The sequence below is a fragment of the Coturnix japonica genome, chromosome 2 (assembly GCF_054131305.1).
Source record: "Coturnix japonica strain WE chromosome 2, WE-NBRP24, whole genome shotgun sequence".
Taxonomy (NCBI): Eukaryota; Metazoa; Chordata; class Aves; order Galliformes; family Phasianidae; genus Coturnix; species Coturnix japonica.
The window spans coordinates 126,490,158-126,507,921 of NC_140664.1; the positions used below are offsets into that span (position 1 = coordinate 126,490,158).

Below are 17,764 nucleotides of genomic sequence, written 5' to 3' on the forward strand. Positions count from 1 at the left end.
GTGACCTCAGCTAAGCTGACCCCTTTTTCCAAACAGATTTCTCTGGCTATAGCTTACCAATAAATCAGTGCCAGCACTGATCAACATAGGCCTGGATACCAGTGAAAGTGCACCTAATGGTAGCTCTCTGATAACCCTGAGGAGCTGCAGCTTAGGAGCTGTGGGCCTGCTGGGACTTACTGGCCAGAGAACAATTTCAAGAAGCAATTAAGTCTGCTTGTACAGCACCAGAGCAGATGGGAGCAGAGCTGGGCCAGGGCACAGGCAGCACCCACACGTGGAATCCTGCCCCACTCTGTTCCCTCCCACAGCAGCACAACAACCATTTGCTGTACAAATCTGGAGTGTGACTTTTCAACCAAAACCTGCCTAATTTCCAAAATCCATTAAGGTGCACCTGCAGATGTCAGTATAGCCTAAAAAATATATCCTTAAAAAGAGGGTTCCCAGTTGTAAGACTGTGCTTTGAAGCATCCACACAAAGCTTGTGGCTCTGCCCAAGGTTTGGGTGTTTTATAAGGGAATATTCCATTGTGGTGAGTGGCTCTGAGTTTCAGCAGCATCTGCTGCCAGGTTTGCAAAGGAGCTCACAGCATGAAGGCAACTGAAAGGGGAGAACTGTCCCAGGCCCTGGGCTGGGTTCTTCTGAAGTTTTGACCAGAACAATGTCTGCAGGTCGGCAGGTGTCCTGGGATGGGCACACTGACCTATGGGACCGTGCAGGAGGTGGCTCCAGGCAAAGGGGATGTGGCACTCACTTGGTGACTCGTGGATACCCCGAGGTGGCTGAGGCTCAGCCACCTGCCCCAGCCCGCTGGCAGCAAGCGCCATGCAGCCATCTGCTGCAGCCCCACGCAGCCCGTGGCCAGAGTGCCAATTAGCCTAGTCCCTAATCAGTGTGCCTTAATCCAATAAGCCGGGACATGAGGAGCCAGAGGCGGTGGTGGAGTGGAACAAAAGCTGTTTATCTGCCCCAAACGGTCCCACCAAGCAGGTTAAAGCTGACGGTGTCACAGTAAACAGGCAGCTCTGAGAACATACCCTTAGCCAAGGGAAATCCCCCACCTCAGGGTTTGCTTTCTGCCTCAGCTCTTTGTGGGACAGAGAGAACAGTCGGGTTTCCTCCATCCCTCCTGCTGCTGCAGGGGAGCAAACTGCCTGCTGCTCCTGCTTCAAGCTGAAGGGCAAAGAAATGACTGCAGAAGCAGGAACCTGAGTGACTCCTGGCTTCCTGGCTTTGCCTATGAGTGACACTGCTGTGTGCATTAGGTCCAGCTTGTTTCCTGAGCCCAAAGTCTGTACAGATCTGCCTGTGCTGTAAGCCCCTGACTCTCATCTCTGCCAACTCTTCCCTGCATTCCCTCCCTGATGTGTCCCCAGAACACTCCAGCTCAAGTGGAGTCCCTATCGGCCCTGAAAGCACCATTAACCCCGGTCCCCATTGCACAGTGTGTAGCAGTTCTGTCCCCCACCACCCGCTGGGCCCAGCTGAGCTCTGTGCTGCTGCTGCAGTGCTGCTGCAGAGCCTCAGCCATCCGAGCTGAGCAGAGAGGGAGAGACCTGGGGCAGCACTTCTCTGCAAGGAAAAAATGCACAAAAATGACACTTCTGACTGCTTTCCTCTTATAAAGTTTATGGATACCAGGTGTTTCCCTCTGACATTTCACAAAACCTCCACTGTGAGGCTTTTGTTGCTTTCAAGCCAGTTTCCAGTTAAAAGAAGCTTATAAAATTGCCTACCGTTTAACACCTGTTTAGTATCAAGGAGAGGGGAAGATCCTGAAGGCTGTGCTCTTGCTAAATAACCACTCCCTCAGCACATCACTCCAATGGAGCTGGGAGCCAGGCTGTGGAACCATGCTGGTGTGGGGATGGGGGTGAGCACTTGCAGCAGGTAGAGCTCAGCCATGGGCTGTGCCCAGCTGGCAGCCAGGAGCACAGGAGAAATTCTGCAGCAGGTAATTGTGGAACAACCTCAGTGAGCCTCGTCACTCAAAACCTGCCTGGAACTTCACATGTGTAGGCTTAAATACCGTGAATGAAGTGGCCTCTTATTGCTTTAATGACATAAATATATAGCGTGTTAACTTGGAGGCCGTGGGCACAGCAAGCCTGTGACTTTGTGGGCTGTGCTGCAGAGAGCAGAAAAACACTGTGTTTTCTATGTTTTCCACCTCCAGTGCTGCAATGAGAGCAAAATGACAAAGTAATTGCTATTGTCTGCTGGGACTGCTTCCAGTTCTACTCGTACTCATTGACCCTTTCCAGCTCCATTTGGCTTTTGCCTTTTCCTTCTTCATGACTAGTTCTTGCCCACTTTGATCTCCTTCCATTGCTGCATTTTAGGTACTGATCTCTAAGGAAGGAGTATGTATGTTAAAGCTTTTCTTTAAAACCCTTTCTCTGAAGTGCCATTATACTTCCAAAGAGTGCCAGCGCATGGGAAGAGTCTGAACTCCTCTTAGCCAGGCAGATACTGAACAACTGTGTGTTAGCAGCTCCATTCTCCCTGCAGCATCGTTTCCTTCCAAGCTGTTCAATCCACAGCCCTATAGCACATCCTCTCCCTTTTCCTTGCAGCCTACATTCCTGAGATTGTAGCCTTCCCCATGCCTGCAAAGCCCCAGCCCCATGCCAGGTTTTTAAAGCAGCGCCCTGGAACCACTGCACACACTTTCAGGTGACGATTTGGTTCCCTGATCATTGCTGTGTTGTTGGACCGGGTGACCTATAAGGGTCCCTTCCAACTCAAACAATTCTATGGTTCTGTGGTTTGGTTGTTTATGGTTGCAACAACAACCATGCAGGACCAAATCTGTCCTGTGTGCCAACAGCAGAAGGGGCTGATTTTAAAGGTAAGAGCCTAATCCTTCGCATTAGCCACGTTCTTCTCCAAGCAAGATGTGACTCTGGATGTGGTCTGCTCCAGGGCATGCTGCTACACTAAAAATACTTCCTCTGGAGGAGAAGAGGATTTTCAACCCAAAATATGTATAATAAATAAGTAATATGAAGGGCTACGGGAGCCTGGAGTTATGGATAAAGAAATACACATCCATTCTGTACATGAATGTGTATCTGAAATAGGGTTTGAGCCTCAGGTGGCCCTGTGTGAAGCCAGGAGCTGGACTGAGTGATCCCTTTGGTCCCTCCCAGCACAGGATATTCCATGGTTCTACACTGAAATCCATGCGGATTATTTTCCAGTGGCAGGAGCTGAGTGCAGGCCCAGCGCCGTGAGCAGCGGGGTAGCAGGGCATAATTAATGTTTACTTATAATCAGCATCTTTCTGCACCAGCAATCACGGCAGGCTGAAACCAAGCAGGGGAAGCAGGAGCCCCGCTGCTTTCAGCTGTCTGGAGCAATAATTGCACTGTGCCACGGCACCTCTGGGAGTCTGGCACCATCCATCCCCGCTGGTGACCGCCACGTAGCCCGGCCCCAGCATGTCTCTGTACAAAAGGTGGAGGAATATAATGGTCTGCTATAGCTTTGCCTATGGAAAGTGGGGCTGATGGCTTAATTGAGGTTAAAACAAGCTCCAATCAGAGGGGTAGAAACCTAACGGTGCTACTTAATCTTATATAAATACAAGAGAGACACAAGTGTGTGACAAGAGAATAATGACTGACTCCGGTAGGGTTTCTATGGAGAGCAGCCATTAGCCATGCAGCCAACGGGCTGGGCTGGAGCGGGCTGCTTAGCATTCAGTCCTGGCGGTGCAGGCTGTGAGCTGGAGCCTGATTTGAATTTTAGGGCTGGATTTAAAACAATCCCAGTCTGGAACAAAGCATCGCCGCACTCATCTCTTCTGCCTCAGCCTGTGGGCAGACCTTTATCCCAGTGCAGCAACAATCTGCCTGGGGCACGGGGCTGGAACAGAAAGGCCTTTGAGGTTCCTTGCAGCCCAAACCATCTTACTGCTCTGATTCCACAACTCTGAGCTATAGCAACTGCCAGCAGGAACTCACAGGGAAGGGATGAGGTTGGCATGGGGAGCATCATAGGCCCAAGGGGAAGCAGGGAACATGCTGCAGGTTGTCTCATAGGCACAGCCTTAAGGGGAATGCAACTCCATTGCCCCAGCTCACACTCTGGTCAGCACACTGCGGGACAGACAAGGGCAGATGTAAAGGACTGGGCTTGCTTAGTTTGAAGAACAGAAAACAGAAATAGAAAAGCTTTGAACCTAGATTCATAGGCTGCTCTTAGGTGTGCAGAGATGAAAGGGGAAATGGCTGCATGTGTGCACTACGAGGGATGGACAGAATAGGGAAAAGATGAAAGCAAATTGCAGCCACAACTGCTCAGATGTGCAAGAAGGGGAGCTTTCTAAATGAGAAGAAAGTTACATGCTAGAAAGGAGTGTCTGAGAGTTTGTATCTTCTCCACCAGCAGGGTCTGCAGAAGCAGAACAAACCTCTGCTGGGATGCAGCAGTGCTGGGATGCCCGTTAACACAGGCAGTGCTGACTTGTGGAGCAGGGCAGGTGCTGCACAGTGGGAGGCACATCGAGCACGGGGCTGTGTGACACAGCAGATATTGCAGAGGTGTGGGTAGGAAAGGGAGAGCTGAGTATTAGCACCCGGGTAAGGACAAGGCAGAGCTGATGCAGACTGCAGGAGGGGTGAGGCAGCTCTTCCTGCTGAGTCCAAGCACAGGGCAGCAGCAGAGCAACCAGCAGGGCAGGAGAGGAAGTGCCCAGTGCAAAAAGTGAAAGCCCTTCCTTACATGATCCATTACTATAGAGGACAGCTGTTTATTTGCCCTATCAAAAGGAAAAAAGAAACCCTCCCCTGCTCCATCAGCCTGGCTCCCTCCCAGCTCCGCCTGTGCCTGGGCACATTTTCTAAGCAGCAGTCCCTCTGCTGTCCCTGCTGTCTGTCACACCTGCTTTGTCCCATTGCCTGCCCTGCTTTGCATTCCCCCATTCCCACACTCGGGTCCTGCTCCCCCCTTTCCTGTGAGTGACAACTGAGTGCAGTAAGCCGCAAGATTCAGTAACCCCGGTGCTATCCCATAACCGTTCCCATTTGCTGCACTGTGTGTGCCGAACGCAACGTGAATTTCTTCTTTTGAAAGAGAGCAGCACTAAGTACCTTAACAAACAGCGCATCTGGGGGAGCCCGAGGAAACTCTAATATTAGAGCTGCCATTTACGTCTGAAGGAAATAAAAAGGACCAGGAGGCCAAGCTCCCTCTGCACGTCTTTCATGTTGGTTTGCTACACAGCGTGATCTTGTTTTACAAGTGCTCTGTTTACAAGAATGCTATGGAGAAAAAAAAAACCCGTTCATTTAAGTCACACAATCGCATAGGGCTACTTTTGAGAAAGGGCCGATCCAGCCCTACCAGCTGCTGGCCCACAGAACTTGGCAATTGTGGAGGCTAATTAAGATTCCTCAGAGCTGCTCTCTGCTCCTCATCAGACATGCTGAGCCTCCCCCCGTGCCCCAGCAGGATGCCCACCGCGCGGCCCGCTCATGAATTAACCGATTGATTCTGAACATATCTTCACTTCGGGCCTAAAGAAAGCCGCTCCCTTTAAGAGGAAAACGTCAGCGCTCTGCATAAGAATGAAGCGATAGTACAGCACCCACAGCCGGCACCCACAGCCTGCACACACAGCCGGCCTTCTCTCTCATGCTGCCAGAACCAAGGAGTGCCAAAGCGTTGGGTTCACAGGGAACCTGTGCTGGCTGACTGTGAGGGTGGGTGTCAGCAGTGAGCACCACCAGCAGCTCACACCAGGGAGAGCAACTTACACACACCTTTGAGTGAAAAATAGCCCGTTCAACATGAAATGAGCACGTATTTGCCCTGTCTGTGTGCTCACCTCTAGCTTTAAAGAGAGGAAACTCCACCTGGTATGGATCAAGGCTGAGAGTGGCTGAGCAATAAGGCCATGTAGCACACAGCCGTTACTGCAACATGACTTGAACCAGCAGTAAAGCGCGAGATCTCCAGTCCCTTCCAGCCGTTGTGACTGCAAAGGTTTATATGGCCAAGTTTTAAGCTAGAATCTGATCTGCTTCATGTATTTCTCAGTTCAGGCTCTGTTTCATCTGACACAGCTTTCCCTCCCCGTGTCTGCGCAGAACTCCAGGTTTGATTTTTACAGGAAGGCAATTGAGGTAGCAAGGAATCCCAGTGTGCTGCCATATAGAATCGCAAACACACCCTCATCTCGGGCAGCTGCCCCTTCCTAAACAGGCAATGTTCAGCTGCACCGCTTTTAGTTAAGGAGTACTTTCTAAGTGAGACAACTAAAACTCAGGATGATTTCACTGCACAAAAGCATACTATAGACTGTAATAACAAAAATGCTTTATTTTCTTGGGAATACAAGGAAAAATGTGATGTTCGTCCTTGCTATCAAATGGTTCTAAGAAGGAATTCTTTCTCTGAATACAGAAACACTCATACAGCTTATCTATCTCCTTTAGCAATGGGAATTCTTTATTTTACAGCTGAAGTTGGGATTTCAATAAGCTACAACAACAGATTTCAACTTTGCTCATATTCTCATGTAGATGGGGCACGTCTGCCACCCAGCACCACTCTTGTTTGAAAGCCTAACAGGAGGCTGAAGAGACAACACAGATGTAGCCATCACAATCCTCACCCAGGCTGCTTTGCAGCAAGCCACAAATCTTCACCATTACCACAACAGAACAGTGAGAAAGCCGCAAGGTAAGCTGCTTTCTTCCTTTATCTGTGAAGACTTCTCACTCAAGACTTACAGTTGTGAAATTCTCATACTGAGATGTGCTCAGATGAATGGTATCTCACCACACATCCCCTCTGCTGGAATCTGGAACTCTGCTGTGAGACAAATACAACAGATTCAAAGTGAAAGTGACTTAATTCCCAATGTAGCCGCTATCTGTGTGACAGGTTGAGAGCTGAGATGATAAATGAGAGGTGCTGATAAAAGACTGCAAACTTATTATCCATAAATTACTTCTGTCTTCCATGAATCTTAGAGTTTAGTTTGTTAAAGAAAGGGGGCTGGGAGGTTCCTAAAATGGTCAGGTTTTCAAGTAAGGTTTCATCTTTAAATGCAGCACGACAGCTCCTTGCTGCAAGCAGCATCCGTGCTAAGCAACAACAGCTGTCAGTCTTACTGTGTAAAGGGGGTTCACGTTGTCTGAAGCGGGAATGGCAAACTCGGAAATAACTAACGGTTGTCTTTATTCAGGTTAGACATAACAAAGATGTCAGATACAGCAGTTAGTCTAGAAAAATACATTTAAAAACTCTGCAGCAGACCGTGCTCCCTGTAACAAAATCTTCCAAAACCAATTGTACAAATTACTCTACATTAATGTAAAAAGAAACTCTTGAATTTAGCATCACGGATTCCATCAAACTTCCCTCTATCAGAACATGAGTTTCGCTGTTTGTAGATGTTAAGAGTTTGTCAGACATGTTTCTAACGTATCCTGTACATATTAAATAACCTGAAAGGCTCCTCTTGTAGTGCATTAATTTAGCAAGCACACTCAGTATTTTTCCAGTACCATTCGTGTTACAGTTATTTGCCCGCAAATGTAATTAACATCTAAAAGTGCACACAGTTAGGCCCCCCTCCCTCTCCATAACCTGTTTCAATGCTGAAACCCAGACATGGGCTGGAAACGTTACGCTACTGCAGCTACTCTACCCATGGTTAGAAATGTGTGACTAGAACGTTCTTAAACTATACAGGAACCGAATTATATACAAGGACCAAAAGGACAGTCTGTATTTACATAAAAAACTTCCACTACCACAGCATTATACCAAGAATTCAATACAGTGTTACAGTCGGTATTTACTCAGGTTTTAGCTGTAATCCAGTATAACACAAAACCTAGCTCGGGAAACACCCTGAAAAAGAAACGAACATATGTATTAAATATGACTTGAGTTATGCCACAAGACAAACATTCATTGCTGGATACTCTTATAGGTTCAGTGTTCGCAACAGTGTGCTGTGCTATACAGCAACTCAGTTGTTCCAGAAATGTCGCTGGGGGAAAAAATAAAGAAAGAAAAGGAGAAAGGACAGCAGATGTCATGTGAGGAATGAAACCTGAATAACCAACCCCAACTGATAGCCTACAGCAGTCACTGCATGCAGAAACCCCATGGAAAAGCATCATACCCACCCGCGTAGCTTGCCCGTAACACACATGCCTAAGATGGAACTCCACTGATTATTTTTCTTCATAGAACTTTTCCATACCAAGTGGGAATATTTTAAGGTCAAATTCCAGATTATCCAGTTTGAGATTAATAGCTTCACTCTCCAAGAAATCCAGTGTATGAACCTATACCGTAGTTTTCAAATGCTACTTTAAAAAAAAAGGCCAACTATAAACTTTTTAATTCACTTTTTTACAATGAATTTTTCAAAGAAATCCAAACAATGAAAGCGTTGTCTCTAATTTGCATTAAAATGGTAAAACACTTCTCCTGCTTCTCCCCTCCCCCAAAAGTGCAAAAATCAAGTTGTTTCTTGGTCCACAAACATAATGCATCATATACAGTGAGAGATTCTCCTCCTGATGGAATAATGCTGCCAACCCAGCACTTCCAGTTTCCACTCCATGAAAACGTCAGCGTCCAAAGACGGCATTCAATTCCAGTAGAATTAATTCTACGATCTGGTTCTGGTACACTGTATGGACTGCTATGTTACCAGTCTCTTTCTCTGGTTTTAGTAAGGTTGGACCAAAAACTATCGCTATGCTCTGATAGGTCATTCGGTTCTTTTCTCCATTTTCTACAACTCTGAAAGAGAAAAAAAGTACACACAAAGAAGATTCATCAGTGCTGAGTAATGGGACGACAGAAAAGAAGTCCAAAGCAAATGCCTACTCATAACATTTACTTAATGACTGCTGGGCTTGTTATAAGCACAAAGCTGCTGCGATTTCCTTCTGAACAAAAAAGCGTTGTTTGGTGATATTATCCTTGAAATCCTCACAATTTCTCTAATATGAGACAGTAAACATCACAATTAGGCCTCACACCACTCACTTGATGCGCTATAAATACAGACTGATATATTGCTTTTATCAAGTCCAGTATATACAACAAAAGCACAATGGGCACTGCCACCTCCTCTCTTTAACTTGAGCTTTAATGGAATATCAGCAATACGAAGCCTTTCCTTCTGATCCTTACCTCTTCAGGTGTCTGAAGAGTACTTGCATAGTGTCCTGATTTGGTTTTGGCAGCTGTTTGATTAGATCTTTAACAGCATGGACACGCTGTCTCGGTTCTTGCTCTGCAGAAGGAAGAAGTGTAGAAACAAAACCTAAGTAATTCCGTGCAAAACTTTATGATAAAAATTAAGAGACTGGAGCTAAAAGCTTTGATTTCACAGGGCTGATATCAAGAGAGCATGCTGCCACCTGCTGGGCAGTCTGCGTGTTACTGACAACTTCAGGTGAGCCTTGCAGACACTCATCACAAAGCATTCTACAATAACCAAACTGCGGCTATTGAGCAGAACTCGTATCAAAAGCACAGAACTGCTTTCCATACTTACTGATTGCATTGACAAAGTCATTGAAGTGGTTGTAAGTGAACAGCGGCTCTGGCAGTTCTCTGAAAAACATCTTCAGAGCTCCTGTGATGACATGTATATCTTCCCATTTACTGTCATTCAAGTCAAGTTTCTCATCTGAGAGAGAAAAATGAATAATTAATGTTAATAATTTAAGTATAAAAGCCTAGTTTAAAAATGTTAATTCCTTTTCTTTCCTGTGTTTATTGCTTTTCTAGTATAGGAGACCAGCATCCTGCTCCAACCCCTTCGCTGCTGGGTACAGAGCTGCAACGGTATGAAACCTTTTACATTCATAGGTGGCTGGGAGAAAACTTTTCAGAACAAATACCATGTGAGATGCTTGTGAGGCTGCACTACAACAACCCTGCAGCTCTCTAAGGAGGGCTAAAACACTGTCAACAATCCACTCCTTGGGAGAGCTGCAGCAATGCAAAGTGTTCCAAACTACACCAAAAGGAACCACTGGTAATTCAACCTCAGCCTTGAAGCAGGGTATCTCCTGAACCCCCATAGACAGAAGCAGTCAAACCTCCTGCTGCTCTACATGCAGCTGTCCTACCAAGGAGGCTTCCCAGAGAAGAATCCCACCTCTGGAGGTAACACAGAATTTACTTTTAGACCTGATTAAACAGGAAATGACTGATCAAATCATAGGGCTCAGATGAGCTACTGTTGCTCTTTCCAGCTGCAGGCTACCTATTGATTCCCACTGAACCAAACACTATGGTATAGACACATGAAGAGGTTTTATTCACAAGAGTACTGTCAAGCTAGCAATTAATCTTGCTAAAAAGCACTAACTTACAAGTTTAACTAGTAGGAGCTCAAAATTCAGCATTCCCATAAGGTATGCTGTCTGGGGTTCTTCAGTCATTTTTCCCCTCTTGAATTCTATTACCACCTTCCTTCAGAACAAGGCTCCAGCAATGCCTCCATGTAAAGACCAAATCCCCAGGCTGTTCGGGTGGTGGTTTTTTGTTTACTTTGTTAGGGTTTGGCGGTTCCATTGTATTTGTGTGCATGTGTGTGCTTTTATGCACTAAATTCTGCAGTTTTTAGGTAACTTTAAGGATAACAATTATTTCTCAAGGAAAGCTGCAGTTACACATTAAGAAATCTTTTCTCATGAGTTCTCTACAAACTTTAAGCAACCTGAAAAGCTACGTGATGGTAATGTAGTTGATGAAAACTTACCATGATTGACTGCAAATCTTAGCTTCTGTATCACTGCAAGATTACCACTAACTCGGTATAAGCCATCAACATCTAATCCTAAAATAAAGGGATAAACCAGTTTTAATCTTTTGTGCATACAGGTTCTGAAATCATCAGGCTCCTTGCTCACAGGTCTACTCTGTAAAACTGAAACCCAAAGCAACCCACTTAATCTTGTGCTAACGATCACCTGGTTTGGCAATAAACATTTCACTAGATTTTTTGATGGGCAGGGCACATCAGAGAGGGTTTTGTTTGCTGACAAAAAGTTTTACAGCATCAAGATCCAAGTAATCTTTAAAGCTTCCTATGGAGAAGAATAGTAGTAAATGAGGTAACAGCTTCAAGTTTTCCCAGTGAGACTGGAGATGCCATTTAAAATGCTTTTAGCGGGTGGACAGAGGGATATATGCAGGATCCAACATACAAGAAACAAGCATATTGTGGATGTCCCATTCTTTAATTTATGTTTAAGAAATATCAAGTCAAGCATAAGAGAGCATCTCAAAGTTGTCAAGTGACCAGGTTTCAAGAAGGAACATCGTGCCTGCACACTCACTATCCAACAGCCTTTAGAAGTAAACGGGTAGCCCTTGCCTCTACTGTAAAGGCAAGTACTGTACTGCAACACTCAGTCAGGCAGCAAAGAAGAAAGCTGTCTCTGTGGATGCTACTGCAATTACTCAGAATTGATTAGCAGGTAAAGAATTAAACTGAAATGCCACTTGAATGCAGCACATGAGTCAGTGCCCCTGAGGGGGTGAGTGTTGGCAGATTACCTTCAGTCCTTGTAGCTCGTGGAGTAGTCTGATACAGTACAGCACAGTTACCAGCACCATCTGACATATCCCTTTTCCCCATAATCCACTAGTCATTTTTTTACAAAAACAATAGATTTCTTCTGTTTTGGAAGTAAGAAGAGTTGGGGAAGTAGGGAAAAAAAGCTGCTCATTTCTGTCAGCTTCCCCTCAGGTGTTTAAAAAAGGACAACTTCACCACCATCTTCACTGCAGTCCTGTCCTTAAAATATAAATTACTTTAAAAAAGAAAAGAAAAATAGCCCCTCTCTATCAAACTGTGGACCTCGAATGGGAATAAAGCCTGCTGTTACAAACAAGATGGCAGTTTGTCGACCTACAGTATTGCAGTGGAAGGGAAGCACTCAGTCCTTCCCAGGACACAAGGCAACAGCACTGAGAAAAAAGACAACATGCTGGAAAAAGTCCTAACAAGTTCCCATGGAAAATGCCTTAAAACTCACTTACAGTATTCCCTTGTAAACATCCTGATCTCAAGATTTGTTCCCAAATTAACAGACCATCTTCTGATCAACGGTTATGGAGATTCCATAGACCACTCTCAGTTGATATGGCAACAGCAAGAGACAAGCAAGAAGCCCAACCCACAGTACACACAAGTCAGGAATTACAACCAAGGAATTTCCAACAAAAAAAAATGTGATTAAGTCCTTGGTAGCAGACAGCCCACAGCGTCACATGTAACTTCTGAGAGTCTCTCTTCACCTGCAGTAAAACCTTGATGAGATAAGCTCTTCTATGACTCCTTGTAATTTCTGCTCCTTTAAACCCTTACTGCCAAAAAGCTGTTCAGCATTCTCATCTTGTAAGACAGTGAAGTAGATCAATTCCTCTGATGTAAAACTTACTTCCCTCTCCCCACACTGGGTTCCAGCTACCTTCCCCACTCCCAAAAACTCATTACCTACAGACACACATCGGATTATTTCCTCTAACAAATCAACAGCACATTAAGGATTAAAGCATTCAAAACGAGACAGCAAGATGAGCAAGAGGGATTTAAAGACAAACAAAAGATTCACCATACCATGTTCCTCAACATGCTCAATGCACAGCTTCACGAACTTTGGCACCGTGCTGTTTTCTCTTTGACACAAGCTGGTGAGATTGGAACCAAACACTTGATCTGGAACCAAGTAAAGAGACTGATTTACAGTGGAACAGGACTCGAGTGACAGAACTAGTTCAGGTTAAAACAAACCTCTACACAGAGCAAGAAGTACAGGATACAATTGTTGCATTATTAGAGTGCGAGGGGGGGAAAGTTCTGAAAAGAGTTCTCAGCCTCTCCCAGAAAGAAAAAGTGTCAGCAGTTTCCCAAACATGAGTCTTTGAGGGAGGAACTTTTGGTACTGAAATCATTTTAATTCATCGGAAGAAAACTTGGAAGAATCATACCGCCATTACTGCACTGAGAAATCTAATGGATTCAAATGTTCTGTTGTACCTCATCCCTCTTTGGGGTTCAAAATACAATTACCATAATCTTTGATGAAAAAAATAATCTGAACAGAAAAACTTTAACCCAAAGCAACCAGGGAGAAGAAAAAGTTATTCTCCATTACACCTACTGCTTTTATTTAATTACATGTTCATTTACAGAGAAAGGCTTCAATATAGAGCTTCATCTCCAACACGTTTAAGTTCTGAAATGACCACATAAATGATAGACCATTACACAGAGCTCTGACTGCGTGAGTGACTATGAATAGGCAACATGGCTTCAAGGTTGGAATTCAAACATAAGTACTTATGGACAATGTCCATCTTTCAGATATTTTGCATCTTGGCCTCCAAATGACACAAAAGGCAGTGGGGGTGTTCTCTATCATCAAATAGAGCAAAAATGAAAATCAGCTTTGGCAGAGAACATGTTCTTGTAAAGTCTCAGTGTGTTTCACCAACATGTCAGTTCCTCTTGTTCAGATCAGATGTTAGCACTGAAACGCTCCCCAGACTCATGGTTTCACCGTATGCCCAAATAACAGATGACATCCCAGGTTCGGATGCATGAGACTGAAACAGGGTCTTGAAATAGAGAAGCAAAGCTCACACTCAAAAGGAAGAAAGTTTTATTTTATCTTTTAAAGGCAGCATGTAAGTGACCATCTTTGCAGTATTTAATACATTTTACTTCAGAGCTCATGCAAGAGAGAAACTGCTCTTGCATTTGCACCATGCATCGCATCTAGCCCATTTGTCATGTTTAGTAACAACATCTGCATTTGAAAACTGCTTTGGGAAATCCAAACAGCACACCAAACCAATTATACAATAAGACAATTGGTATATAATCGTATTATTAGCTGTATGCATAAAGGCCAGTGCCCCAGATCATCTCATTCCTGCTGCTCCTACTCACACAGCCAGCTGTATAAGCAGAGTCAGTAGCAAAGGGTTGAAAAAGGCCACGCAGCAGAAAGGCAGAGTAGCAAGCAGCTGTAGCAGGTAGAACAACGCAGATTAGATAGGACAAGAAAATGCTGGTATGTAACACAATTATTTGCTGCAACTGCTTCTGACTGTAACCATTTCCACATATAGGAGAACTGTATTCATTTCTCCCTCTTTAAAGTAGCTTTTGCAGTCCTGTTTTTCTGTGTAACAAAGGTTTAGCAACAGCTACTTCTCAGTTCGGTGCATGCTGTGTCAAGGGTGTTTTAAAAATAAATTTCATTTTTTCAACTTAAATTGCATTTGCCAAGTTTTCATTTACTAAGCTTAGCAGCAGCCACAAAGTACACAGGGCTTCAGATAGACTTGTGTATTTTTCACTCATACAGTAAATGTAAAACTGTACAGCACAGATCCAACTTTTAAAGTTCACATCATGCTTTTAAATGAAAACAAACTCTTTGTTCCTTAGTGTCTTTATTAAAAAATCCAGTCTCATCAGCATGCACGTGTACAAGTTAAACTTGGCTTAGCATTTACTGTTGCTCACGTCAGAAGTTATGCCATTGAGAATTCACATGAATTCTAAGCTGTAAAGCAGGGCAGAACATGGAAGTCTGGGGAAATGCCTTCTTACTTCAAACCAAAAATTCATAACTTACAGTTAAATTATATTGGCAGATACACAAATAGATCAAATGCTACATGCAATCAAAGCACATCCGTTAAAGTATGCAGTTAGGCAAATCACAGTCAGATTTGGTCTGATATTTGCCTACCCATCTGCTATTTTGACCCTAGTAGAGCACCACCTATGAGTCCTGCTAAAGCATACAAACAAATAAATTTTTACAGAGAGTACCAGGAATCACCAAGAAGAAATTTACACAATCACATTAATTTTAGACCTGTGCAAAAACTGTTCCCTTTCAGTTTCTACAAATGTAATAGACGGAAGTATATATTAAGCTACCAACCATTTGGTAAGCTGGATTCAAGAATATCTGTAAAACTCATTTTTTTGTGGAAAAAAAAAAACAAAACTCAAAAAAAAAGTATACATTCAAGAAAAAAATAAGAAAGAAAAGAAAGGGTTAGGGAAAAAGGATGTTGAGGTTCCTTTACCCTCATCCTTTTTCTGCCTAAACATTCCATTTCTAACGAGATGGCACGTACTTCTCTGGTTTTATCCAGACTAAAGACACCCCTGTGATACATGAGCATGTGTTCAGCTCTGTAACAAAAGGACAACTATCCTTTCCCTTGTTTGCACAAACGATTATTTGGCTATACAGAAATCCCAGCTCACAGCAGCAGACTGAATGGACTTTCTAGCTCAGAAGCGCTGTGAGTTCGTAGAGGCTCCTGGGCTCTCATTTTCCATGTCAGTTTTGCCAATAATGGGATGAAAATAACATCCTTGACAAAGTTTAGGAGCTAACAGCACTGCTCAGAAGAACAACAAACATTCACCAGTTTCACTATCCAAGACTTTTGTTAAGCAAGCTACATTCATGTTTTACTCTAGAACTAGACAACATGAATCCCATTTTACACGTGAATTATCAAATTCGGTTTCTCAAATTATTTCCTTTGTTAAAAAGGTTCATTTACCCTTAATGTAGCCTTTTTCACGGACAGCTTGTAATGTTGGTCGTCGTGTGAGAAACTTCTTGAGCTTCGTTTTGGTCTTTTTCTGATCTGTGGCATCTATATTGCTAGGTACTTTCACCGCTGGAAATAAACATACAATTAGTGTGAATATTCACAAAAACAACTCTTGTTTGTGTTATTTCTTTTTTAACATTGGTTCATTGGAAGAGAAATTTGACAACAAATACAGAGCACAAAAATAAAAAGAAGACAAACTATTCAAATTCACACTGCATTCACATTATCCTTTTGGGGTTTTTTGGGGTTTTTTTAATTGTGGATAGCATCCATTTTTCAAACTGCCAAGAGACAACTTTGTCACCAAGTGTTGTCTGTGAAAATAACTACACAGTAACTTAAAGTAGGCATGGAATTTAAAACATATAGCTGTGCTTCACAACTAGCCCTGGCCCTCACCAACCATCTTGAATGAAATAAATACTTCCTTGCAATTTCCATACAGCCCAGAAGTAAAGGACCAAACCGTCTGCCTGATGAATTTATTTCTTGGCAAAGAAAAATTTCTGTAGCTAAAAGAAATTTCTTTCAAATTCTGAGAATGTGATTTAAAATGTTTCATTTCTATAAATGAGCCAATCTAGGGTTAGCAACTTAGTGAAGCTGAAGTACAAGTTAACAGCGAAAATATTTACAGATACTGCTCCATGGACAAAAAAGTACAACTATCCAAATCAGTACTGATCAAGGACAAAGAGATTCTTATTCAAAATAATTTATGTCAGAGAAAACATGCAACTACTTCTACACATTTGAGAACAGATTATTTCTCTACTGCCTGTTTTCTCCTACATTTTAAGTATCATTAAGAAAACACAGATAAAAGTAACTGGCACCAAGATGGAAAATGTCCTCTTGAATTCTTCTCTGTTTACACAAGTGAAGACAAGGTTTTTTTGTTTGTTTGTTTGTTTGTTTTTTGCATCCCTGAAATCAGTTATTGGAAAGTTTTCTACTCACAACGAAGTTTCTTGGAGTCTTTATTCTCCTTCTCTTTTTCTTTGTCTTGCTTTTCCAACCCAGGAGAATCTGGTACCTCATCTTCTAATGCTTCATCAGATTCTACTACCTGTTAGTAGAAGAAGATAGAGGTAAGTTCACCAATTCTTAGAATACACCAAGAAATGTATTTCACACAGACTGCTCTACAATATACTTCCACTTTCACTTAATTCTTTCCTCAGTTCTAGATGCCAGAATTATCTTCAGAGATGATACTATTCTTGCTGGCAGCAACTTGGAGAAGCATTTGGTCATAAGACCCAATACAAACAAAAACTTCCTTACACCAACTTTTTTTCTTCCTCCCAAATTCAGTAGGCAAACATCAGCTATTTCACTCACGTGATCTGCAACAGAAGCACCTGGCTGATAAAGTCAGACCAATTTCTAGAACATTTATCCTGTTTCTAATCTTTCTAGTTTAAGTTTCCTGTGATAGAAACAGGCTGACCAGATGGAGAATATGACCTCTGTCAAAATATATGCTGAGTTCGGTCCTACAGAATAACTATACCAAGATGCAAAAGCCTTCCTCTGTGGGTTCTTTCAGCATATATGCAAAAAGAATAAGAAACCCATAGTTAAATGGAAATGCAAATCATGTTGTTGTGTGATGGCAGATGCTGAAGTCTAAGAAATTGTCTAATGCCTCACACCTATGCTGCATTCCATCAGGGAATAAGAAGGAAGCTTCCTTTGGTCTCAATGCATAACATAATTCATTTGCACTTCAACTCGCAAGGCAGACATGGGTTTTCAACAACTCTCATTCCTTGCTGGTTTTCAAAAGCTTCAGATAGACTTTTTACTATGTCAACAGTCAGTATATTCAACCGTTCAATTAATGTCCCTGCCAAGGATCCCACTGCCACTGACATTATTTGAACAGGATTCTCTTCCTCAAAGCTTTTCAGGATTGTTACATTTCAGATCTCCTAGATTTGAATATAACCGAGAATTTAGGTTTGTAACATGGACCACGTCTTACCCAATGACTTCAAAATTTGTGTAAAAATAGAGCAGATATTCTTTACAGATAGTCCTTCTATACAACATACGGACATAACAGCTTCCAGAGGGAGGAGACACGAATCTAAGCTG

General features: G+C 43.2%; 1 protein-coding gene across 27 annotated transcripts in view; it reads right to left on the reverse strand.

Moving 5' to 3' along the window:
* Positions 1-7,178: 7,178 nt before the first annotated feature.
* Positions 7,179-17,764, reverse strand: part of ARHGAP12 (Rho GTPase activating protein 12) — a 65,801-nt gene continuing 55,215 nt past the window's right edge. For all 27 annotated transcript variants that reach the window (XM_085538865.1, XM_085538864.1, XM_015853160.3 and 24 more), the window contains 7 exons: positions 16,622-16,730; positions 15,605-15,724; positions 12,624-12,722; positions 10,758-10,835; positions 9,543-9,677; positions 9,176-9,278; positions 7,179-8,779 (listed from right to left, as the gene is read on the reverse strand). In XM_085538865.1, the coding sequence (XP_085394991.1) occupies positions 8,605-8,779; positions 9,176-9,278; positions 9,543-9,677; positions 10,758-10,835; positions 12,624-12,722; positions 15,605-15,724; positions 16,622-16,730 (819 nt within the window). In that variant the 3' untranslated portion in view covers positions 7,179-8,604. The remainder of the gene's footprint in view (positions 8,780-9,175; positions 9,279-9,542; positions 9,678-10,757; positions 10,836-12,623; positions 12,723-15,604; positions 15,725-16,621; positions 16,731-17,764) is intronic.